The sequence below is a fragment of the Ambystoma mexicanum genome, chromosome 12 (genome assembly GCF_040938575.1).
Source record: "Ambystoma mexicanum isolate Mex_15411 chromosome 12, UKY_AmexF1_1, whole genome shotgun sequence".
NCBI classification, from domain to species: Eukaryota; Metazoa; Chordata; class Amphibia; order Caudata; family Ambystomatidae; genus Ambystoma; species Ambystoma mexicanum.
This window is the reverse complement of record NC_090936.1, coordinates 22,086,085-22,112,736: the sequence shown is the minus strand read 5'-3', so window position 1 is coordinate 22,112,736 and position 26,652 is coordinate 22,086,085. Positions and strand designations below refer to the sequence as shown.

General features: G+C 45.5%; 1 protein-coding gene across 1 annotated transcript in view; it reads left to right on the top strand.

Moving 5' to 3' along the window:
• POT1 (protection of telomeres 1) overlaps window positions 1-26,652 on the top strand; it is a 386,188-nt gene that overhangs the window by 17,796 nt on the left and 341,740 nt on the right. Inside the window, exon 3 of the mRNA XM_069627840.1 lies at window positions 3,022-3,119. Within this exon, the coding sequence (XP_069483941.1) occupies window positions 3,022-3,119 (98 nt within the window). The remainder of the gene's footprint in view (window positions 1-3,021; window positions 3,120-26,652) is intronic.

Sequence of the window (26,652 nt, the reverse complement as noted above, 5' to 3'; positions counted from 1 at the left end):
TCCACGTCGATCCTTCTGGAGGCAGCCATGTTGGTCCATTCCCCAATGGAAACTCCACCTGCCATATTAGCCTGGCTCCAGGACAGCGGAGAGGGGCATGATTGGGCCCTTGGGGCCTTGCAGGAATACTGTGGCGAGGGCCAGAGGCTGTGAGTTCCCAGGCAAGGGGTTATGGTTGTGACAGTGGATTTTCCCAAGGAGATACTAACGGATCAGGTTCAAATGTTATAAGTAAGCTTATGGCCGAAGTCAAAGAGCTACTCCACATTACCACCATGCCAACATCTATGTACCATCCCCAGACCGATTGGTTTGGTAGAAAGATTCAATAAAACCCTGAAGCTAATTTTGCGGAAATTGGTAGACCATCACGGGAAAGACTGGGACTGAATGATCCCATGGGCACTATTTGCAGTGAGGATCCCCCTACCCCCGGCTTCCACAGGTTTCTCCTCCTTTGAGTTACTCTATGGAAGATAGCCCAGAGATGTCCTGGACATGCTTCGGGAAACCTGGGAAGAACGAGAGGAGGCTGTATGTGATATACATTTCATATAAGAATGAAGCACCGGATGTATTGTTAATATCGGTGTGTATTAGCCCATATTACCAAATTACTGTGAATGCAAGCAGACGTCCAAGGCCAAATGACAATGATGTGTTATTATATAACACTTACGCTTAAGTGCTTTATATAGAAGTAATATGCATAAAATATCACCCAACCCGTGTTTGTACTCATTTATCGACCTTGGAAGGATGAAAGGCTGAGTTTGCTTTCCCTGGATTCGAACCTGCAACATGCAGATCACACAAACATTGCAGCAGCAAGCACTCAACCCACTGAGCTATCTGACCGGCTATAGCTATCTTACTGGCTATAGTAAAATTAGTAATTAAATGTCTGAATGTTCTCAAAGTCAGAAAGCAAATTACACTCTGTAGTGGATACCCTTGAACTGGTAACTGAAATTTAACAGCAGGCCAGTTCATCTGCAGGTCTGGTGCGCAGTTGGCCACATGTCAAGCCTGCGTGGATCTAATTTACAGGCTTCAGAGGTTGGCAAAATACATACCATTGGGAGGATTCATAACCCTGTATTAAAGAATTTAGATAAGCACGCTGAGTGCAGCGCATTCACACGGCATCCCATACTCTTTACCTGATGATACATGCAAACAAACATCCTGGAGAGCATGCCACGGAGATAGGAAAGATGGACACATTACAACAAAGCATTAACTGTGGCACAATTAAATCAAGGGCCACTTTATGTGCTATGGTGAAACATTTCTCCACTGTACACAAGCTTTTAGGCACAAGGATTTTGTTAAGTTACCGAGGACACCGAGATGGAATGCCTTGTGATGATCGTAACAGAGACAACGGCAGAAAAAAACATGGTATAACTGCAACTTGCGAAAAGCCAAATTCATAGGGCCTGATCTTGAGTTTGTGCGGTAGCCCTTAAATGCGGCAGTAATGGTGTTACCACTGCAATTAAGGGTTCGCCCAATCTCGAGTCACGCGTGGGTAAACACGCCAGAAAAATGCCCATTCATTTATATTTATTTATTTATATTTATACAGCGCGCAAGAAGCCCAGGGGCATTGAGGCGCTGTCACTTGCAATAACTTAGTTACATGGTACAGGCATGAAAGCGATTGATAACACATTATGAATACTACAAGATATCATACTGTTGTTACAGATATTGCATTTGGTCGTATATTACAACATATATGATAAGTATTCGTGCTGGTGTGTCGGGTCTTATGTGAAGAGGGTAGTTTTCAGAGTTTTGCGGAAGGTGGTGAGGGAGGCCTCCCCTCGGATAGTGGGAGGTAGGGCATTCCAGTGAGTGGGCGCTAGATAGGGGAAGCTGGATCCGCCCGCTTTTACTCTTTTTACTAGTGGCACCGAGAGCATGTTGGTGTACGGTGATCTGGTTGGTCTGGTAGTGGAGACGGGGTGGATCCTTTGAGAGAGGTATGCTGGAGCAGTGAGGTGAATGCACTTGTGGGTCAGTGTCAGGGCTTTGAATATGATCCTTTCCTTTATTGGGAGCCAGTGGGCTAGTTTTCTGGCTTCAGAGATGTGTTCTCTTTTAGCAATGCCTTGGGCTGCCCGGAGAGCATTGTTCTGTATTACTTGTAGTCTCTCTAAGTTTTTGTTGGAGGTTCCTAGAAAGAGTACGTTGCAGCAGTCTAGCCTAGAGCCGGTGATGGCTCTGGCTATGTTGGTGCAGTTCTCTTTGGAGAGAAAGGGTCTGACTGTGTTGATAAGTTTGGCATGATATGCAGCTGCTGAGGCTATTGCGCTGACTTGTCTATCCATGGATAGGCTGGAGTCCAGATAGACATTTTCGGTGCAATTACTGCCAGTGTTATTACTGCACTGTAATTGCACTGAAAATTCACCATTGGATCCACTGAACTCAATGGTGAATGGGGATTATTGGTTAGCGCCCAACCTGTGATCCGCCGGTATTACCGCCGGTCGGGTGGGCGCTAACGCAAAGAAAGTTGGGCGGCATCCTAGCCGGTATACCGCCTAACTCGTGATCAGGCCGATAGTCCATTGCTGTAACATTTTATTTACATTTGAAGGTGGTTTTGTTGTACAGTTTAGATGACAAAACATTTTTGAAATAGGATCGAAGCTGGTCCTCATCAATCTTTCTAAATGTATTTTTCTATTTTCTCAAAGCTAAGTGCTTCAGGTAAGAGCAAGGGTTGTTTTTCACTGGTTTATTTGGGCCAAAATATTCTTCTGGAATAGTAGAATCAAGAAAGATTTAACAAACTTGCTAAGATATTCATAATTCTGATCATAGTCTAAACCAGCAAACTGTCTACCTTACAACCTGTATTATTAGATATGTGTATTAACAAATTCTTTATGCATGATCATTCTATTAGTTGATTTTCACTGTGAAGGAGGATGTAATGATTTCATCATGGACATGTCTGCATCTCAAATAATAAATGGCAATGCTTGCTTCACCTGTTTTCCCTAGAACCAGTGACTGGAACATCACCCCCCAAAACAAGTGCCATAAATACAGTTTTCTTTGGAGCGGTGGCAGAAGAATGTGGCATGTTTATCCGACAAGGGGTATGTTTGTATGATTTGCAACGTGCATGACATTTACCAACTGCTGTTGTCTTACACTTAGTTCCATTCCTCAAATTCTTCCTATGTTCGTTCATTATTTTGTTTTAATGCTCTGTTCTGGCCTGTCCATTTGTCTATGAATATATACGGTTTAGACTTTCATCTTCCTATGTTAGACTCAATCGAGTAGCCAATTCTCGCTGTGCACACACTTCTCTCAGGCCCATCACCTCAGGATTGCGATCCGTTATCGGGCTGGTGAAACCTGCAGCCGGCCACTCACACTTCATATTACATTCTGGAAGTTGAGTACATTTTAATCCTATGTGTAAATCTGCATTAAAAAGCATAGATGATGTACTTCATTTATGTTGGTCAGTAGGTGGTTTTGAAATAGTAGATTTTAAATAATTTAGTTTTGCACGAGGGCGGTGCGATTGTTCACAGCTGCTCTGTGCAGAAATTGCAACTAATAATGTAAAGCACAGAATGTTGACACTGATTGGACTGAAGGCTTTTACCAGCCATTATTAACCTTCTGCCACTTCATTTTCTGGCATGAATGCTGCCCATGGAAGGTTCTTAGACAGGGTTATACAACATAAGTGTGACACGGGTTACATAGTTACAAACACTACAGTAGTCAAAGCAGGTTTAGTGCAAACATATCAGACAAAGAGCATAGTTTTGATAGCCTTGCGGAAGGCTGCATGAGAGCCTGATGTGCGGAGGTAGGGCGTTCCAGCTGTATGCAGCCTGAGTAGGGAAGCTGCTTCCGCCAGCACAAATTTTACGAGTTTTAGGAACAGTGATCATGTTGGTGTAGGGCGTTCTGGCTGGCCTGGAGGAGACGGGCTTGGAGATCTTCTGGGCCAGGTAAGGGGGGGGCCAAGTCGTGGAGACACTTGTGTGTATGAAATTGATTGCTTGCTTCAAAAGCAAAAAGGGTCACCTGTTTTGCTTGAGCAGGTGCCCCCTCTGTCTGGGGGCATTCACTGATTGGCCTTTCAATCTTGTCATCTTTCCTCCCGGCTCCTTTTATCTTGTTCTGGTTAACATAGTGCACGGTGCCTATAATCATATTATATGAACACTCCTGGCTGGGCCGGCAGGACATGGTATGCAGAGCTCCTTGACCTGTCAGGTTGTCCTCTGTGTACGGCACACCCAGGAAGGCTCTTGTTTCTCTGGTTGAAGGCAGAGGGTGGCGTTTAGAACCCTGCGGATCCCTCACAGAAACCCTGCCTAACGTCTCCTCCCAGGTGACCAGGGGAAGGCAGATGCTTCCTGATCCCAACACTGGGGTGGTGTAATGGGGCAGGATCACCTGTGTGGCGACAGGGCCCGGGGTAGTGATGAGAATCCGTGGGATGAGACACCGTATTTTTCCTCTGAAAGGGAGATTCTTACCACTGTTCCAGAAGAGGTTATAGTTTATTGTCATTTTCATATCTCTCAACCTTCTATTAAATCTAAGGTTGTGAACCCTAAGGTTGTTACATCAAAGTACACTATACAAAAAGAAAGACACTTGTTGGCATTAAAAATTAAATGCTATTCTCAATCCCAAGGGTGCACTACAAAGGATTGTGGGATTTTGTCTTCTCTAAACTATCTTCCTCTATAAAAGTTAAAACCCACAGCCCCTGCGTTGAAAATGTTAAGGGAATTACATGTACCCTTATAAGTAATAAAGAAGTGGAAAAACCTAACTTTGGTACAACAACTACATATCCCAGAATCCTAGAGGGACTGAGACGAGGAAGATGACTGAAGAGGCATGTAGAATTAGTGGTCAGGCAATTATGCCAAATAGGCATGGCTGGCGTCAAACAGTTGAAACTAATTTCTCACACCTGAAGCCAACTGTCAAATCCGTGAGGCATAAAAGGCCCCAGCAGGAAAGCAGAGGGAGGAGCTGGAGCAGGAGTTGGAAGGCTGTCAGTATTAGTAGCAGAGGAGAATCACGAGGCTGGTAATTCCAATGTATCTAAGCTCCATCATGCATCATACAATATGCAGTTCTGTGCGTGTCGCCTGTCCCAAATTCGTAACCTTAGTTCCTTATTATTTAGTGAAAGCCATCCAACCACCACCGCGAGATTTACTTTCAAATCATAGCATTTGTTTATAATCATTTGCCTCAAGTTCAGTCCTCCTTGGGCACTGTATTTCACAAGAGGGGATGTTCGGTGCCTACCCGCAAAACACTTCCAATTGTCCCTTTAAAGAAAGTTATTAAACCAACTATTTCAGTCTTTAGTTCTTATTTCTTAATTCACATCCATCGCTCTAACTTTCAAGCATAAGTTTACACATGTCTAGAATTAAATATACTCACAGTGGACTGTATTGTCTGTCTTTAACTTCAAATATTCCTTTTGTAAGCTTTTCTGCCACACAGATGGACGATACCATCTAATAGGTGAGTTTCGTTTGTAGTCCCTTTTTGCTTTCTTAAGTAAAGACAGAACCGGAACCTATGTATATCTTTAATCCCTTCTTTCTTACTGGACCTTATCCAAAATGCACATAAATAAGGCATCATTTTCTTTTTTTACAAAACTCCTAGTACTTAAATTCTGCTGGGCTGTTTAGGTCCAGTAACCTGCAATTGGTTCTCCTTGCGGCATTCTGCATTTCCAGTGGCTGAGATTTTGGAAACGTATATACACTGCGTGATTTCACATGTCGAATGTATGACATCACGTGGTGTTTTGCATATGTCACCAAAGCGTGCGTTATTACGAGCGCGTTTCATTTTATCTACGGTCTATGCTACAGCGTCTATTAATAATAGTTTTTCTGAAGGCCTGTTTTTTAACTCCATTTCTTAGTTAATTCTTTTCACAGCTAATATTATTTTGATTCCACTAGCAAGGCAGATTTTCTAGGCTTATATTGGCACATCAATCCATACCGTCATAGATTGTAAGGCCACACTATTCCATTCTTTAACACTCCAATTCCTTATTCTACTTATACTAACAGGCTCATGGTTTTAAACCATGGAGATGGACTAACATTTTGTATAATCCGATTAAAAGCAGTAGTGACCACCCTACCTGCCTCTTTTTCTTCTACATGTCGCACAGACTCACTTTCTGTGCTACCAGACCCATGGGTCTTGGGACTCGCCACACAACATCTGGACTTAACTCTGTTATATTAACATAGTAATTTCGGATTTTCTAAATTGACTGACTAGACTGTTTATCTCCTCTGGCCTACATGTCCTAACAAAGTTATATCTCCTAAGTGCACAGATCCTACACATAAGAATCTATTATCATTTGAAATACACAACATTTTGAATGTTCAACCATCCAGTTCTTCTCTGATATACAAAGCAATATGTATTCCTAAGCCCAATAGTGCTAATTTCACGTGGTATACCAAGTTACACAAATTCATTTTTCACACTTATGGCTTTTCTTTGACACGTGTCCTGTATTAATAAAAATACCCCCCATTTTGTGGTCCGTGTTTAGACCTCTTTCAATTGTCCAAAATGTACAGATCATTATTGCTTCAATCTGTCTTGATGTTCTGTTCTTTCGTTGATTGGTTCGTGCAAGTTTAAGTCCCAAAAATCGTATTCCTGACGGGTCTTCAAGCTGATGCTTTTATTGCCAGTGTGTTGAAAGAGGTCATCTTGGATCATTATTGCTGTATTCATCTGGATTTTGAGAATGTGATGTGCTTTTATAAAACTCAATAACATTCTTTTTTTTTTTTTGTTTAAAGTCCATCCTTTGTACTTGTGCAATGCAGTTGTTCACCTTTGATCTGTGTCTTATTGCACAACAGCAGTGGTGGAGGTGCTCAGAATGGCTACAGGCCTCTGCCAATCTTCGGCCCATTATGAACTCATGAAAATGAATGAGGCGGACCATTCATGAGTGAGGCGGACCATTCATGAGTGAGGCGGACCATTCATGAGTGAGGCGGACCATTCATGAATGAGGCGGACCATTCATAAAGATCAATGAGCCAGCTGTCTCCAAGCAAACCATACTTGAAATGCCACAATGGACATATAGATTTTGAGGCTCAACATTGGGTAACTTGCCTGACCCCGCACTCCAAAGGAGGGGCTGGGTGCGTTGTGGACACAACCGCCAAAGATACATAAGTCACCCATCTCCAATGCAGCTCCACTGCCCCTCCAGCCTCTCACCTCTGATCTGTCCTGTGGGGATTGTACGAAGAAAACCCATATGTCTGAGGTCTTTGTTGACGTTGTAGAGTTCTTAACACCTGAGATTTCTTATTCTGGCAATAGTGCAGTGCATCCAGTGCAAGCTCAGCAAGCCTCGCTTACGGTCCTCACTCCCCACTTTGAACCTCTAGTGGTCGTTTCCGTGCTTGCTGCTGAAGCAGTTTCACTTGGAGTATAGGGGCTAGGATTGTTACTCTCTGCCTCACTCGGGGTCTCGCAGATGCCACCTATGATGCTGCTGGCGTCCTTGTCCAGCAATCCTTTGCCCCACCACCCCAATGGATACATCCAGCCTCCTCGCCTGGACCCCATCCTGAATTATGATCTCTCCTGGTGCCATGCCCCATTACCAGAAGGCCATCAAACAACCCTTATACACATAAATGGAGAAACATTTTTCTGGCTAATCATCAATGCTTCAAAGAGACCCATTTACAAAATCTATAATTCATCTTTTACAGGCCTGGAACGCGTAGTCAAAAAATCGTCATCCAACAAGTTTCAGTGTGGACATTGCGCGGTCTGATGTGGAGCACGTTGACGTACTAACTAGTGTAAATTCAAGTCTATATTTGACCACACCAGTTCTAGGTCACGGGGATACCTTTTTTTTTGTGCTAACTACTAACAGGCCTCAGTGACCGCTCCTCAGTCTTCTCCTCTGACGCCCCCAGACAGGAAGACTCCTCAGTTCCCAGTACACATACATCGCAGAGTTGCTCCATAGTCCCACCTACCCCTAGAGCACCTTCACTAACTGTCTTGAATGGCAGACTGCCATAGATTGACGTCCAGTTAATTGGGATTAAGCTGGTCCAGTGCTGCTATATGTGCCATGCAGAAGTTTCAGAAGGGTCAGTCACCCTGCCAATAAAGTTTTCGACTGTGCTAGTGGTGGAGTGGAGTTCACAAGCCCTGTAATCTGGAAATGACGCTGTGGTACCAGAATTGACCTCTCAGTCGACGTTAATGGAGTCATGGTGTCTGCATGTATGTTGTTTAGACCGGTTATTGTGCCTTACAATGCTTTTAGGATAGTTTTTCTGTTGTTGTTCAGAAGTGTCTAGAATGTTGGCACTGCAAAGGCCTACTTAGCTTCTGTTTTTGATTTCAAGACTTATGAAAGGGGTCATATTTTAGGATTCCTAAGTGTTGCATGACTGCTTTCTCCGTGAAAACCTTCACGGTCTGTGTTCCTTTTGGTCGGCTTACAGGGACCAAGCTGCAATGCCTCAGATATTTACATATTTTCCCTAAAATAAAAAAAAGCTTTTTTTTATTTGTGTATAGTCTTACGAAATGATTAGTGTGTTTTACAATTTGGTGATCTGTTTGCCTAATCAACTATTTGATACATTTTTTTTAAAAAATACTTCCTTCCACATGTATTTGCATGCCAACTCGGAAGAAAGTAACCAGCGTCGGCATTCGGTTGGTGTCCGACTAGTGTGCCGCGTCTAATGCATGCTGCAAACGATTGAATACAAAAAGAAGCGCTGTGAAACAACTACCTTCCAAACCTAAATCTAGACCGTTTATATTGGTCTTGGGAGGATAGCTAAGGGGCAACGTGCTCGACCTTGGAAGCAAGACGACACGGAGCACCACAGGTTCGATCCCCGCGCTTAGAAACCTCTGGGTATTAATCGTGTTATAAATAACCTATCATATCATATCATATCATATTGGCTTAACCATGGAGGGTTGCAAGGGAAAGTGGGGAAAAATGAGCTGAGGTTTGAGCGTTTTTTTCAAATTTTCATGTTAGTACGGTGTTGTTACATTGCCAGGCTTTTTGCATGGAGGTTTTGCTGAAGGTTTTTGGTAGCAAAATATGGGCGAATGGGTTAGGGGAAATGAGGGTTGGGGTGTGTGGGGAATAGGGACTAGATAACGGGGAAGGTGGGGGCCTTTTCGCCAAAGAATATTGATATGATATTTATAATGCGCTTTATGCCCAGATGTTGCTAAGCACAGACTCGGGGATCGAACCTGTGTTGCTGCGCGTCCTCTTGTTTCCAATGCGAGCACGTTGCCCCTGAGCTATCTTCCCATATAAAGAATATTCAGCAAAAAACTGCGGAAAAAAACGGTCAATCTAAGAACATAGAACCTTCAATTTTCCATCAAATATAATGTAAAGTTCTTTGTTCTAAAAATGCAGTGGCAAAGGAAAGACTTGCTTTATTGAAAGATTAACAACGAGTAGTGTTTGGCAGATGATATCAACCTCATCGGGGTCCTGAATACATTATGTGCCTCAAATCCGCGAGTGAACGGGCAAGTGAATGCCGCAGAGCCAAGGACGTGTCTCTCTTGGGAGAGCATTCGGTAAAGCCTTCCGCAGCTCTATTAAGGACGCATTTAATCAGGCAATTACAACATTTATTAAACTGGCAAACATCTGCCCGGCATCATTTTCATCCCTAGGAACAGCATGGCAGTCATTTGTTTCACTTTCCACTTTAAGTAAATCTATTTATCACTAATAATGGGTTTATTGCCTGCTATTATTTATATGATGTATGCGCCTGTCGATGTCCATGCAAGTGAATTGTAGGAAGGTCATATTGCTTCTTTCAGATGGGTATTAAATTACAAATCTGTATTTAGTATAACTAGTTTTGGTTGAATGCATATTCAACAAATGTAATGTATGAAATAGCTTTACAAATAGGGTTTTGAGGAAATAACAGCAGGACGTGTCCTTCTGGCTCTTAAGCCGAAGAAGGTGGGACACAGAGTAATTTTTAATTGTGGGTAGAATTTGCATTCTGCTTAGGTGGTTGGTGAAATCTATTATTTTCACTTTGTGAAATAGCAAATTTATAAAATAAATTCTGATAACTGCAGAAAACTGCATTATAGGATATTTTTTATCAGGAAAATAAGTAGCCGACTCTGAGTTGAAAAGGATTGAGTTTTCAGCTCGCGTTCCTCGAAACACAACAGCGATTTTAACACTTGCTGAAGATCTGTTACTGAGACACTCTGAAGAACGTTTGAGGGTGTTCAAAACCATAGGTGCCTTTTTCAGACTTAATTTATCACAAATGTGCTCATTATGTTTTCTTTTTTTTTAATTGTCTAAAATTTCCAAATTTGAGTCGGCAATTCCACAAAACTGGTGAAACGGAAATGCCAAATTTTGCCCATCCAAAGTCCTTCTTCTCTTCCAGTCTCTATATCCACTTCTCTTGGCTTGTGTCTGTAATCTGCTTCTCTGCTACCATTTCCAGTGGGGTCAGGGGGGAGTCCTACCATGCCAAACCTCGTTCCACCTTGCCAAGTAAAAGAATACCTCACTTTGCCCATCCCTGCCCATCCTTTAGTACCTAAACTGGTCGTAAGCTGGCATGATGTTTTCCAAGCAGCTTGTGCTAGTCCAAAGGTTTGTACAACTGAGTAACCACTGCTCGTTGCAAAATGTCTGCAAACGTTTGCAGATCGGAGATACGTCGATAAATGCTGTATGTGTTGGGGGTCCACCAATGTCTCCCACATTATTGGTGTATTGCTGGTTTTAGTGGTCTGCTGTATTTCCATCAATAGAGGCCTTGCCTCAATTCTGCTACAATTTTTGCATGCGCGGATGTTGTGTGCAATCCACCATGAAACTAAGTAAAGGGTGACCACATGGCGGCCATCTCCCATGCTAACTGAATTTTGTTCTTCCTAGGTTAATCATGACTGCATACGTTCTGTTCTGCATGTGCGTGCGGTATGGGTGTTGATGCGTATTCGCCGTTCAATCTCTGCGGTGCTCCCCTGCCAGCAACCTTGCCTTCTTTTTATGGCGATTCTTTATTGCATGCGCCCATTGAATTGGTGAGGTTTAAAGGGCAGCTGTAGACCGTCTGAAGGTGGCTGCATGGTTTAACTCTGTGAAGGCTGGATCATTTCTCTGGTTTGATCCCTACGCAATGGCTGCCAACGGTATCCCAACAGACACGCGTTCTTTGGATTCCCAATCTACTCCGATATCCTTCAGTGGAGGAGGGCCTGCCTTGATTGTAAAACTTTGTTAAAAGTGAAAAGTAAGTCTTTGCTACTGAAACAGTAGACCTGCCTCAGAAGTTGCTGTTGCATTGTTTTATTTGTCTTCTGTGTATCTTATGTGGAAAGCGACAGAGCCCTGTATACACAGGAGGCAGCCAGGCCATTAGAGGTAGGCTGCCTGTGTAGCGGACAATACCGGGAAGCACTGTGGGTCTAAAGGGGATCTTTGGATCGAAAATCAAAGGGTTGAGTGGAGGCATCGGCGACTGTTCATGCTGTTTGAAGAGTGGGCTCTTCACCTCCTTCCTGAGGTGTAAATGTACCAGGTTGACAGTGTAAACGGCCTAGTCTGTTGCCTGATCTGTGTTCCGTCATCTCCTAGAAGTCTCTTAGGAACCATGATGATACCTGCTGGCCCTGCTTCTTCTCCTTTCAGCACTAGCGACCTATGTCAGAGTTCTTAAAACCTATCATGCCCCTCCTCTTTGTGATTAGGTGATGCTGATATTAGTGCCTTTTTGGCTGTAATATGGTATTTATTTTCTCAGGATTCAACCGCTGGGGTTAATCGTATGTTCATTGTCTACGTTTGAAGTGTCATTAATATTTGCAAGGCAATTGCGTACACGTGTTTTTTTTATCCTTAAAGCGGTCCCTGTTGATCTTCTAGGGGACCTCTTGGGCTTCAAAGCTACAGCTGAATGAACCCCAATGATGATATTCACTCGCCTCAATATTGTTCACTTATTAACACCAATGAAAGCTGCATCAGTGAAAAGGGTGGAATCATGAAACAAGTGTCTACTCTTCTTTGTCCTCACCGCAACAGCACAGTATCCAAATTCTACCTTGACCTGCTCTGCTCTGTGCAAGCGGTCGCAAATGTACACCAGCAGTGGAATGACCTCCGGTCATGGCCACATATCGCAGACGTCAGTGGAAGATTAGAATCATCAAGCGAACGTCAAGTCAGGCGGCTAACATAGTTGCTGATGATGAGTGGTGAATGAGGACAGATGCTTGAATCCAAAAGCAACATTTGTGTATCCCTTTGAAGAAAAATGTATAGGATCCTATCGAAAAGCCCTGGAGGTGGAATGGCTGAGGAAGACCCTCATAACACGGAGCTACAGGTGGTGGGTTCTACATACACCGTAGCATTCCCTGAACATGATGCTCCGGGGCGATTAGAACATGTAAACCAAAGAGGGCAGCAGGGACATAAAGACTTCTCTAAATGCTTTACATTAAAACTGCAGAGCAATGTCTAACTGATAAATTTAAATCAGTGTGTGTTGTTCAGCACAGTTTGTATCAAATAAATACATTTTGAACTAAATATGGATTTTTAACATCGGCACACATCTCTGTGTGTTTGTTTTGTTTAAAAAAAATATATCTTGCAGACAAATCTGCAAGAAAATGTTGCACATAGGCAGGAAATCCCTCCCTGCCTCCCTACCTCTCATCTTGCTCCCCTCAAATCCCTCTATCACTCTGGCATCCATACACTTTGCCTTCTCTCTCCTCATGACTCCATCTCTTCTTCGCTCTCTCATCTTGGCTGGCTTCCTTTCCACTCTCAACTTAAATTTAACTTCCTTTGTCTCGTCTTTAAATCTCTTCGTGACATCACCCCTCCCTCCCTTTCCTCTCTCCTCTCATTCTACTATCCCTCTTGTCCCCTCCGATCTGCTGATCTCTTCCTCCTCACTGTTCCCCTGCCTCCTTGTGCCCCTTCTGTTTCCGATCCTTTCAGCTCCTTGCCCCCCTACACTGGAACTCTCTCCCTCTCTCTCTCTGCTCCATTTCCTCATACCCCTCCTTCTGTTCCTCCTTGAAATCGCTTCTTCATTCCCCGTCCTGTTAACCTCATCACTTCTCTCGTACTCTTCCGGTTCTCTTTTACTGTTCTAGGTACATCGTTCTATATATTGTTTTTAATGGTTTGTCTCATGTTTGCATTTATGCTTCCAATTATTCTATGTATCCAGTTGTTGTAATGTAAAGCGCTTTGGAGTAAAGCGCTCTATACATTTAATAAATACAAATAAATACAAATCCAAAAATCAGTTAATTTACATTCAATAAGTCGAGGTTATTTCAATAAAAGTTACTTATGATAAATTCTTAATAAATATTTAGAAGAAAACCAGAAATATAGTGATTACTTTATATTCCTGCAAAATTATTCAAAACAACAATTCACAATTAATACCCTTTCATTTTTCTTCTCGAAACATAACATTTAATTCAAACAACACATTTCATTGTGACTCTTCCTGGGTTGTTAAATCAGACCCTTTTTCCACAATGTTCACAATTACAGATTAACCTTTGGTGGTGAACAGCGTTGTCGGCTCATTCGACAAGTGATCCATGTTCTACTGATTCAGCCTAATGGCTCGGCTAATTCCATCCGCCTACTTGGGATCCTTTAAAAAACATTCCATGCGTGAACCGTGTGTGGAGGAAGTTCACTATTGCAGTTTGGCAGTCGGCTTTGAGGCAGTATTCAAAGGTCTTTTGTGGACCGAACTTCTCTTGTAGGTTGTGAGTAACCTTTTCTTAACTGTGCACCAGGAGTCTGCACATTCAGTGTTATTAGTGTACACTGAACCTCGGTGTGTCGCTCAAATTATGCTCTACGCATATTCACTATGCAGTCAGTCTGCTTAACCCCCTGAAAACAATAATGTGAATTTTCTAGGGTTGCTCTCATCTCAGAGGGAATGATTAATGCGCCAGGGGTCTTTGAGCTTCGTGAGGGATTGGTGGGTGGTGTCACCGAAGATGCCCTTGTTTCTGAGTTACATTCAAATTTGGGTGACGTTGGTTACTGAAAGTGTGGCTCCTGTAAAACCTACACCCTGCTCGCTTGCTCAACCAGGGAACAGCCCACTTTTGTCCGACGGTTTCATCCTTAATTACTCTGATTGCAGGACACACAATTAGACTTCTTTCCACATCCTGGAACAAGCACAGAAGTTCGTTCAATGAAACCAACATGTTTAGTTTTGACGGATCGATCCCATATTAATGGTCAGAGCATGGCAAAGTTAGCGGAGAACGTATTAATCTCGGTGCAAGTTAATGACTCTGATTTAAGGTTCTGATAATGAGATGGATACTCTGGATTATCCCATTCATGGAGAATTCTGTCTCTGTGCACCTGTAGCCTTAACTGAACTATTGTCATCTAATTCAACAGAGGTTCCTGGTGTGGCGAATGTACCAGAGAGTGTTTCTTTGCATAATACACTTAGAGATGTCGATGAACATATTAAATTAACCTCCCCCACAATTTCCACTTTAAATTCAGTATTCAGTTAATTTGTTGATCAATATCACAATATAAGGGATGAGGTGAGGGCTCACAAGCTGATATTCAGTGAAATAAACATAAAGGTGGAAGTCTTGGCTAATGCTTTCGAACAGGTCGTTTCTCCTTTACCCTGGGCTCCCAGGCAACGTGTCAAGAATTATGGTGTGTAGGGAGAGTGCGGGGGTAAACAGTCTGTATCCTGTACCACTCAATGAGACCTTCAATCGGTGCCGGAACATGGTCAGGGGCATGATTGCAATGGTATAGGCCAAATAAAGCAAGTAGAGCTAAACCGACCCTTAATTATTTTCGGTGTAGAAGAGGTTCCCGAATTTTTGGGTGACATCAGGGATATGGGGGCCTCTGTAAATCATCTAGGTATTGGGGCGGAAGCGGACGAATCCTTTGTCCATCTGGCGTTTCAGATCGTCGTAAGGGAAAGCACCTAAGAAACAAGTAAAATAAAATCAAAATATTAAGAAGACTAAAATGAAAGCGAAGTCATCAAGAAAATCTATGCGCAACTTGACTATTCAAGAATCCTTTAGTCGACAATTTAACAATCGTGATGGGCAAAGGAAAGGGCGTGAAGTGACTCCCATGCAAGATTCTACAGAGCGGTTGTTCAAAGAGGAAGGCGATGCTATGGAGAACGGCATCAGACATTTTTGTAGCTAAGAGTCCATATTACTGATAGAAAGTTGCCCTGTGAGCACTGTGGTTAAGGCTGATGTGGTCATTACACCAGTGGAAGCCACAATAAATGGTGGCACCCATATGGGAAATCTGTTAGCCTGCAAACTGACCTGATACTTTTCCCGTTTGGGAACTCATTATTAATGGCGTTGCGCAAGGGAAATCTGTTCCCTTTTCTGACTCGGGGAGAATAGATGCAGGTGGGGTACTCTTAAATGGGGGGGAGATGTAACTCACCCATGGTGGGGGATAAACCTGCCTTACTACGTATTGCTGGAAGAATTAATTGGATATTCGAATGACCCACAGGCAAGTAACCAAGCTAGTAGGTTAAGCCTACTCTGGGGCCCCTTGGGGGTAGTGTCATTGGAAAGTCATGTGAAGAACAAATGAAGGGAAATTTGACAGATGTAGTGGGTTTGAATGTGAAACCAGTGGGAGGGAGGTCTTACCTTTCGGTTTATAATGTAAGAAAGTTGAAGATAGGTCTTCAAACCGTGAGAGGAAATTTCCTGTGTGTGTTTGTCCTCAACCTCACATATTGCCTAATAAGATAATGGTCACCAGTCTGTATAGGGAGTATTTGGCATTATGTTTAAACAGAGTTCCTGTTTTGGCAATTTTCGCTGAAATTCTGAATTTAAGCTTGATTTCGACTGAAGATCTCGACAGAGTGGAATTTGTTGAGTCGGTTAGGACAGACTACGTAATTTTACATGTTGACTCCAGAATTGTTTGTGACATTATCTTAAAAGAAACACTCTCCATGTGACAGGGGTTGAAATACATGATGACAAGGAACCAACTTTACAGGCCCAGGTTGTGCCCCCTCTCAGCTCTATAGTTGTGTCCGATAATGCTGGAGAGTGTGGCAATAGAGAGGTCTCACTAAGTCGATGGGAGGGCTCACGCCGGTATGAACAAGTAGACAGGTGATGGGTGGCAGCAGCACTTGAAGAAGAATGCAATTCTACAGGAAGCAATACACAATCCTGCCGTCAGCACTCCTGATGAGCTTATAGTGCTATCATGGAACACAAGGGGAAATACCTTGGAGGTGATGAGCATATTAAGATCCCATAGAATTATAATGTTACAAGAAACCTGGCTTACTGAGTGCCCGGTACTTGATGGCTTTTCCATCTTCACTCAAGAAGCGTGTCCCAGCAACGGTGGACGCGCCTCGGGTGGCCTGTTGGCAGCAATCCGAACATGCTAGTGTTTAGTGGCAATTAAAATGACTAATACCCCATATGGAACGTTAGTGGTGGAGATTAAGCTGGGCAAGGAGTGTGTTATCAGGTCCCTACCGTTGCTAAATATATAGTAGCATCAAGAGGTTGGTTGTTTGGTTTGAAAAATGGGTTAGGAAAAATGAGTGGGTGTAAGGTTGACATTCCCATGTAGTGATTGAAGTGGAAATCAGCCATAATAACACGCTCAATCACTCTGGTTTTGATTGATAACGGGAAAACAGCAATTACCGCTGCACTGTGTTCAAATACATTATTTTTATTATATGTGCTTGGAAACTAAAGGCGCCTGAAAGAAATAGTATGCAAACAAATGTAGTTTTCTTTCCATTTGTCCAGAATATTAGAGGCTATTTTTAATTGTGTAATTTGTACCACTATGCCTTCTTATTTTTTGACTATCTATTGCTTCTACAGTGATTATCTAATTGTTTGACAGTGTTGTCTTATTTTTCATATAATGTTTTCTTTTACAATTACTGTTGCTTCTTGTTGCCACGTGCTGATTTGTTTTTTCCAAGTTTCCGCACTTCTTTATTCATTCTCTTTCCATTCTCTTTCCAGTATTTGCCTTTATTGCTCCTTTTAGTATCTTCTTTTTCTGACGACTGGCTCTCTCTTTAACCTTTTCCTGTTTCGCTTTTTCGTCCCACCTGCCTCCACACGCCTCAATTCAGCTTTTCACTTGGTTGTATTTTTTGGGTTGCAGTTCTGCTCACCAGAAGGTGTCATATTATCTGTTTGCATTCCCGCTTAAAGGTAACATATGGATCCCCCAGGCCAAAGCCCTGGCGTTCTACAGCATCCCCTAATTCATGTCCGCTTCTAAGTAGTGGTTGCAGTGCTCCCCTGAACCCCTGAGCTTTTTTTACTACTCGCAGTTATCAGACACCACCTCCGGGGAGTGACCGGCACCCAAGGAGGGAGATCATTGTTTATAGCTGTGTATTGTGGTTGAGCTAAATGTTAGACACTTTTTTGGATGATGTTTTTTGAGGGCTTATAATACATTTCAAGGAGGGGGCGTGGCCAACGCTGATGGCGTAAAGACGTGACTGTGTGGAGCTCCCGTCCCGATCCTGGCCTAGATCCTTTATTCGACCCTTATTCCTGGCCCGATTGTGTGCCAAAACTTATACCCAAGTGGGGGAAGTGATTCTGACCCCGTTCGGCGCTGGAACGAGAAGAATCGGAACCAGCGTCCCCGAAAACGCAACCTCGGAACTGACGCCCCCGAGCGAAACAAGATGGCGGACGACAGCGAGGCCTGACGGAGGGGCGGACCGAGCGGGCTGCGAGGCGAAGGGAAGAGGTTCCATCGGGCTTCGCCTCCCCTGTCCCTACGCAAGTGGCGGAAAGACCCCAGCAAAGTCATCGTCCGAAAGACCGGACACCCTCGCTTTTCCCTGCTCCTCGGGACTCGTCCTGCCGCTGGATGCCACCGAGCACACGAGGAGACCACCACACTGCCAAGGGGAGCGGACGGAGTCACATCCATCGCCCCGGGACCACTGCGGAGGGGACACGAGATGTGCATAGCCCACTGACGCGATCTGCTGACCGCGAGGAGCTCTGTGCGAAGGAGCGGCGGAGACCTAAACAGGCCCCCAGCTGCCGCGGGGCCCTCCTCCTCTCTCCCCGAACGGACGGCCCGAGGACGGAGGAGTGAACAGTTTACCCACCAACGCACCGGTAAGCTTGCAGACCCTATCCTAGCGCTTGGGAGCCGGAACTCGCCTGTACCATAGACGACGGGGCCCAGCGAGGCCACGGCCCGGAGTGTCGGGAAATCGCTGAGCGCCCTGTCGCACTGCCGGGGGAACACCCTGCATCGTGTCGCCAAGGAACACCGCTGCTCTTCACTGAAATACGCCGTCCTGTGGGGCCGACGGAGGGCTCATCCCTGTTGCCACACTACCAGGTGGGACAAATGTCTACTTCGCGCAACAAGAACAGGGGTGCCACAATCATGGACTCATTCTCAGGGGCTAAACCCAAACAGCCCAACCAACATGAGATCCCCACGCAGACTGAAACCCCAACAACTGCTACCGACCCCAGCAACGCCCAAGTGCTCCAAGCTATCGCAGCACTCCAAACGTGCATGGAGACTAGGATAGACGAACTCAAGGTGGACATGCAGCTAATCCGCCAAGACGCCCGCAACATGGCAGAAAGAATAAACAAAGTGGAAATAAACCTCCGGGACACCACGGACACTGCCAAGGACTTAAAGCAGAAAGTCATCACACTTGAGAGGCAAGTGGCTCATCTTGAAGCGAGATCCGAAGAAGCAGAGGGTAGAGCCCGCCGCAATAACATCAGAGTCCTGGGCGTTCCGGAGGGGATGGAAGGCGCTGACCCCACAGAATTTATCGAGTCCCTACTAATGCAGGAAGTCGGAGCTGGCAAACTCACACAGGGCTTCTCCATCGAGAGAGCCCACCGCGCCCTACAAAAGCGGCCCCCTCCGGGATCACACCCTCGCCCAATGATTGCCAAGGTCTTGAACTTTCGTGACAGGGAAACAATCCTCAAATTCTCGAGGGATGGAGGTGACATCAGACGCGATGGCTCCAAGATTGTAATCTATCCCGATTATACCCCGCAAGTCCAGCGAGCCAGGAACTCGTTCATACCTATCAAAGCCCAACTGCGGAAGTTCGACCTTAAATACATGCTACTGTACCCCTCGCGCCTCAAGATTCTACACAAAGGTAAAGCCGTCTACATGGAGACCCCGGCGGCAGCCACTATGTGGATGGAACATAATAACCTGGCCGAGGGAGAGGACCACGTTTCGACACCCAACGGCTAAACCCAAACAGATCCGATACAACAATGATTGATTAGTTCTCTCAAGGACGGGAGTTCCGCGGACCACCCCACAGACATCGGCGCAACCCACCCCACCCCAAGCATGGCTGGCCCAAGGCCAACACCACAACCGCACCACATGACCTGGACAGGCCGATGGGTAGCGGATGCCCCCGAGCGTTGTCCTCCCAGAACAGCTGCTGGGAGCAACACACAGTTAACTTTTTTGTTCAATCCACCTGTTCGAGTGGAAGTTAAATTCGTTTATAAGTCTCCGATTAACACGTCAACGCAACAATCAAGGCCAACAGGAAGAAAGCAGAGCATAGACCCTGGGGGCGACCACTCGGCACACAGAGCTGGCTCAAGGAGGGTGGAGCCAGCGCCCTGGCCACATTGCCATCATCATGCCCACACGCCTTAAAATCGCCACCTGGAATGTGAGGGGCTTAGGTACCTACTTACGCCGGAACAGAATAAAATCCTATCTACACAGAAAGAAGATAGGGTTGGTCCTATTACAAGAAACACATCTAACCAAGGAAGCCATGGCAGCACTCCAATCATACTGGGGTGGACAAGGGTTTGGGTCCACATACTCCAAATTCGCCAGAGGGGTGTTCACCTGGATCAGCCCTCACATCCCCTTCCAGCTCACCAAAATCGAACAGGATCCCGATGGAAGGTATGTCATAATTCTGGGCCACATTGAACAAACAGAGATCTGCATAGTCAACTCATACCTCCCCAACAACAACATCCCTGCGCACCTCACCAAGTTAAGCACAAAGATTGCGCCCTACAGAGATGCATTCCTTATCTGGGGAGGCGACTTTAACTGCATCAGTGACCCTGCACTCGACAGGTCGACCCCCCCCTTGGCTGGCCCATCAACTGCCACCACCGCCCTGAACACCATGCTGAACCGCCTAGACCTGGTCGACATCTGGCGGGAACAGCACCCCAAGGATCGTGGCTATTCCTTCCACTCCTCACCGCATAATCTTTACACCAGAATCGACTACCTCTTCATTGGCAGAGAGAGCTTCCCCCAGATCGACTCTTCCAACTACCTGGGCCGCACCATCTCTGACCACTCTCCCCTTGTAATTGAATGGAACATCACTGGACCCAGATCCCCCATACCCACATGGAGGATGCCCACTGAGGCACTTAAAGACCCCGAGTTCAGGGAAAGCCTTAGAGAAACCATAGAGAACTACATCAATGAGAATAAAGGCAGTGTAGCCCACCTAAGCACGGTCTGGGATGCTCTCAAAGTGGTTGTAAGGGGAGAGGTCATAGCAAAGGCCGGAGGCATGAGGAAACGCCTAAGAACTGAACTCGAATCACTAGAAGCTGAAATAGAACAGCTAGAATCCAACACCCTGGACCTCCAACCACAGGAAGTCAAGCTGGCCAGCTCTAGGGCCGCCTGCAAGGAAGCCTGGGACAGATTGGCCAAATTTGATTATATCACCAGAACCAACAGAACGCACGCCCATGCCGACAAACCTGGCAGACTACTCGCCTGGCTGTGTAAGAAAGAACACCCTAAGTTCCCGACCACTGCCCTAAGAGATGCCGATGGCACGCTACAAAGGTCCCAACAGGGAATTAACGACACCCTTAGGCTGTTCTACACCCAGCTGTACTCCCACGCTGAAGAGGTACCCCCCGAGGACATCTCAAACACCCTGGACGAAATTGGCTTGCCCCTTCTCCCCCTGCCACACAGGGAGGCTCTAGATGCTGACATCGATATAGAGGACATAAAAGACGCCATTAAGTCACTGGCCACCTGCAGGGCACCGGGCAGTGACGGGCTGCCCGCTGAATTTTACAAAGCCTATGAGCCGGAACTGTCCACGCTGCTACACGAGGTATTCCAAGAAGCCTACGAGTCGGGCACCCTGCCCGAGAGCATGCGAGAGACTTTATTGGTTCCGCTCCTCAAGCCTGGTAAGCCTGCGGATGACTGTGACTCCTATCGCCCTCTCGCTATGCTCAATTACGATGTTAAAATTCTCACAACCATATTGGCCAAGCGGCTGTCCAGGGTGATCGGAGAAGTGGTGCACCCCGACCAGAGTGGCTTTGTGCCGGGCCGCAACACCACTGCCAATCTACGCAGATTACAACACATATTGTCACATCCCTCTCACACTGGGCAAGCCCACACATTACTTTCTTTAGACGCCATCAAGGCATTCGATTCAATTTTCTGGGAATGGCTGATTGCGGTACTCAGGGAGTTTGGCTTCGGAGAACGATTCATTCGCTGGATCATAATTCTCTACACCAAGCCGCGAGCACGGGTGAAGACTGGTCGACTCATATCCACGGCATGGGATATACAAAGGGGCACACGGCAGGGCTGTCCGCTCTCCCCCATGCTATACATAATAGGGCTTGAACCCATTGCCATTTTTTTCAGGAAACAATTCTTTGATGCTGGAATCAGGATTGATGGGGTGGACCATATAATTTCCCTGTACGCGGATGATGTTCTCCTCTACGTGAGGGATCCGCAGCTGAATGTCCCAACTATGCTGGAGGTCCTTGACAACTTTGCCAAGGTGTCAGGCATACACTTTAGCAAACGCAAGTCCTGTCTGTTTCCGCTGGGCGCCCTCAGGGACACACATGTTGATGACCTCCCCTCACTGGGTATAGGATGGTGCCCCACTACGTTCCGCTATCTAGGCATTAATATTTACCACACGCCTGAACTCATGCACGCCAACAACACGGTAGCGGCACTTCCCCCCTTGCGCAAGTCAATCGGGTTTTGGGCTCGCCTCCCCCTATCCATGATGGGCAGGGCTTCCATCATTAAGATGATCGTCCTCCCCAGATTTCTCTATGGCTTCCAAAACATTTCGTATTACATTAGGGCTCCCTTCTTCCGTCTCTTAGGGAAGATACTTACAGACTTCCTGTGGGGAACTAGTAGGCACAAATTTGCATTATCCACCCTGACCCTCCCTTACGAGCAGGGAGGCATCCGGCTCCCTGATCTGGAGCGTTACTATCTGGCTGCTCAACTAAGCTTTGTGGCTAAATGGCTAGCCGATGATGTTACCCCTGAAACACTGCTCTTACAGCACTCGACGGCCCCAATCCGATTAAATGAACTCATTTGGGCCCCTCAACGTCTTGTGGGGGGGATACCCTTCTTAGCTACCCTGGGTCGTCAGGTATGGCAAAGGGTTAAAAGTCTTCTCCGCCTACAGCACAGTTACAATCCAGACACACCGCTCTTAGCTGACCTATGCCAGAACTCAGTAGACCTTGCCTCTATTCGACACTGGGAAAGGCTGGGAGTATACACGTGGGGGGACCTATACAGTGAGGGCACTTTCCGGGACTTCTCCTCCTTGCAGCTCGATGATGGCGTCCCAGCCGGTCAATTCCTTTGGTACGTAAGGATCCGCAATTTGGCTAGAACTAAATGGGACACGTGGCCTGAGGAGCCCGAATCCGACACCTTCATAACGCACCTATACAGCCTGGGAGACGGGTGGAGGCCTGTGTCCCGCATATATAGCCACCTAATTGACAGGCCTAACCCCCGCAGCAAGGACCTCAAAACCAGGTGGGAGAGTGATTTGGGCCACGAACTGTCCGAAGCTGAATGGAATAGAGCATTAGCGTTCCCCAATGCGGTATCCAGAAACTCTAGATTTAAATTAATTCAACTCAACATGCTATATCGATCATACTTGACACCGCTTAGAATAGCCAAAATATATAACCTACCCCAGCATAACTGCCCATGGTGTGGTAGAGATGAAGCCAATCTATTACACATGTTCTGGGGATGTGTCCAGGTCCGGAGACTCTGGGCGAGAGTTGAACTCCTCTGCAGCGAGGCAGGCATGACCAGATATGAATGGACTCCGTCAGAGTGCCTCCTCGGAACGTACCCCAGACTGGCCAAGTTCAAACACTCAGTCAGACTAATGGATCTGGTATGCATTCTGGTCAAAAGGACCATTGCCATGGCTTGGAAGCGACCCAGAGGCCCACAATACCAGGCATGGCACAACGAACTTGAGCGCTGGATAGGGGCGGAAACTTCAGCTTGGGAGAATGGTCTTACCACTTCCCCCGAAGACACGAGCCTGGGACTTGCTGCCTGGAAAACACTCACCTGGGCCTTACTTAACCCCCCCAATGACGATAAACCCCCCTGAACAATCAGCCCCCTGTTGACTCACAATACCTGAAACGGAACACTGGCACAGTATCCAACCTGTGCTCTCCTGCGGCCAGACCCCCCCCTTTTTGTTGCTTACATCATTGACATTATGGAGACCCGTTAATGTTGTTATTGTTTTGTTATTTCTGTTTAATTGTTTCTTCACAAAAGATCTATTTTGATGTATTCCAAATTACTACCACTGTGATTGTTTGGATCAGTGACGCAACTGTTTTATAACATAAACCCCAATAAAGAAACTCGAAAATAAAATAATACATTTCAAGGATGAGGACAGATCATTTATGATATAAGGTCCACCACAAAATGTTTTTAGTTGAGAGAATGAAGCAAGATAATGTCCCAGTGTCCTTGTCTTCGAGGAATATATATATACAGTAGAGCAGGGTTCAAAATGTGCCGTCGCCACTAGCCATTGGCTAGTGGAAATTGAATTGAGTAAGAAGTGGTGTGCTGTGGGTATGTGTAGTTTTGAGGTGGCAAATTATTTTTTATGGCTGGCTAGTAGCTTGGAACTTGATCTTTGCACCCTTGCCGTAGAGTGGAGAGCTCATTGTTTCAACGCTTGCCTCTCATAGGGTGAATCTGCACTTCACACATTCAGCGCCATTTCATTGGATAATTATAACCTCTGTTGCTACAGGAGCTAGGAACAGCAGTAATCCAGCATGAACCTCTACATATAATCCGGGATGATTGTTATAATTATGTTCTGTCGCAGAGCCGACCTTCAACCAAGAGGTCAGCCAAGACCATAGGATCAAGTTCAAGCTTTTTATTTAGTCAAATAATTACAATAGGGGCCAGCATCAAGTAAAACGGGGTCTTTATAGAGCCAAAGTGTCATGCAGGTTGTTTTCCTGGGCATCTCCACCACTGTGACTCCTCTACATTGTCTCCACCTTGTACCGGGCAGTCTCTTGAATGTCCTTCTCAGTCCCTACAGTTCAAAAGAGGTTCTGTCACTTCTTTCGATGTCGTTGATTCGAACATTTCCCAAACCCTTTTCATACGATAAACTAGTTGTAGACCTTGTGTCCTGTGCCCCTAGTGAAATTCTCATGCATAGTCCTGTCACCACACGTGTCTGTGGGAGTTTCCAGCACCTAGAGCTAGATAGTTATATAGTAAGGCCCGTCAGAACCAGCGTCTCTTACGCGTCTTCCACTCTTGCCTCTCTGTCTTATGGTATCCTCCCTGGCCTGCTCTCATTCATCTACCTCCCTTCTTGTGGTCCTGCCAAGGGCCAGCCTGGGCCGCCAGTTCTTTCCTGTTATGTCAGATTACAGGACTACTGTCACCATTTCCACCGGTATTGCTTGATCTTGTTCACAGAGCACAGGACAGATGTCTATTTCACTGTACGCTACAGTGCAATAGACAACACTTCACTTTCGCTCTGAAGATCTCTTCAGATTCCACAAATAATAATTATTTATAATGGGCTGAAGGCAGATTTGCACACAATCAAAGGAAAAGAGCATTGTTCGTCTAGGGAAAGTGAATTTTTAAAGGTATCTGGTCGGAATGAGAAGACGAAAAGAATAGCATTTGGTATAACGTTTTAATTTTGAATACAAAAACCTGTAGGCGCCATACACTTCAATGACCTACTCATAAATAAACTAGGAGGCTATAGGGTTCTCATCAGTATGTCTCACAAAAGAATAATCAAGTCCATCGTTCAAGGAAATCAGACCCTAACCTGATTTCTGTCCCTGCCACTTTCCAACTAAACAAAACCTAACTGGACCTTCTGCCCAAAATGGTGGCTGGTTTCTGAGGCCACTGCAATGTCTCTGAATGAAAATAAAATGTCTTCTCGCCCGACGTGCAGTTCTGCTTCAAGGCACTAGCAAATGTCTGCCCCAGCTCCCCCTCCTGTGGTTACTTTTCAGTTCTTGGTTAGTCTATGTTTCTCCCTGGAAGGCCGGAGGTCTTTGGACTATTCCCGGCTCTTCTCTCTCTTTGAAAATCTCCTGGCTCATAGGCCCAGACAAGTGTTTCATCTTGGGTGCTCCAGCAGGGAACCTCGTGGTGTTTTCCACAGCTCACTGCTTTCTGGGTTTTCCCCCTCTCTGGGGTCTCAGGTTTTGCAGTCCTCCTTGTGATTTGGTGTCTCTCGACCCACCCTGGGTTGGATTCTTATTCCCCACCTTGGGGCCTGTTTGATTTCAACCCTGCTTGGTGTTTTTTCTTTTCCGTTAAATTTGTATTGAATATTTTCAAAATACCAAAAAATACCATACATTGCAGGTAAGCACACTTCCCCACACAAATAATTCAACATAAATCCCCCCAAATACCCCCCTAACTAACCAATTACTGAGATCTGAAGGGGACCAAGCACCATCTAAAAGACGGGAACATAACTTAACAGGCATGTTTCAGATGTTTGCTGACCCAATAGAGTGTAAAGAAACCAACAGGCTCAAGGGGAGCCCCCAACCCTATATGATATGATATATGATCGTTTATTTATATAGCGCCTATACACAATGTGTTTCAAAGCGCTTCAAGGCAAGGGAGGGAACAAGGGAAAATACAACCACATTCTTACAGGCCATGAACAGTAAGGATGTGAAATTAACTATCATACTCGGCCTGACGACATTTCAGATAGTGCAAGAGCTAAGACATAGATAAGGAAGGGAGGGGGAGAGTGGGAAGGAAATGGAAACAGACAGGCGACTACCGTACTAGGCCTGACGACATTTCTGGTAGAGCTGGAGAAAACAAAAGGTGAGGGAGAGGGGTGCAGAAAGGGAGTGGAGGAACAAAACAAGCGACTATCATACTAGGCCTGACGACATTTGAGATAGTGCTGGAGGAGTGGTGGGGAGGAAAAAAACAGTAATGGGAGGGTGGAGGAAACAGACGAGTTTGCTATCATATTAGGTCCATGGACAATTCTGATAGAGTAAGTGCATAGAAGAAAGTAAGGGGAGGAGATAGGAAAAGGGAGATAGGAAAGGAGGAGAGAAAAGAGAGTAAGC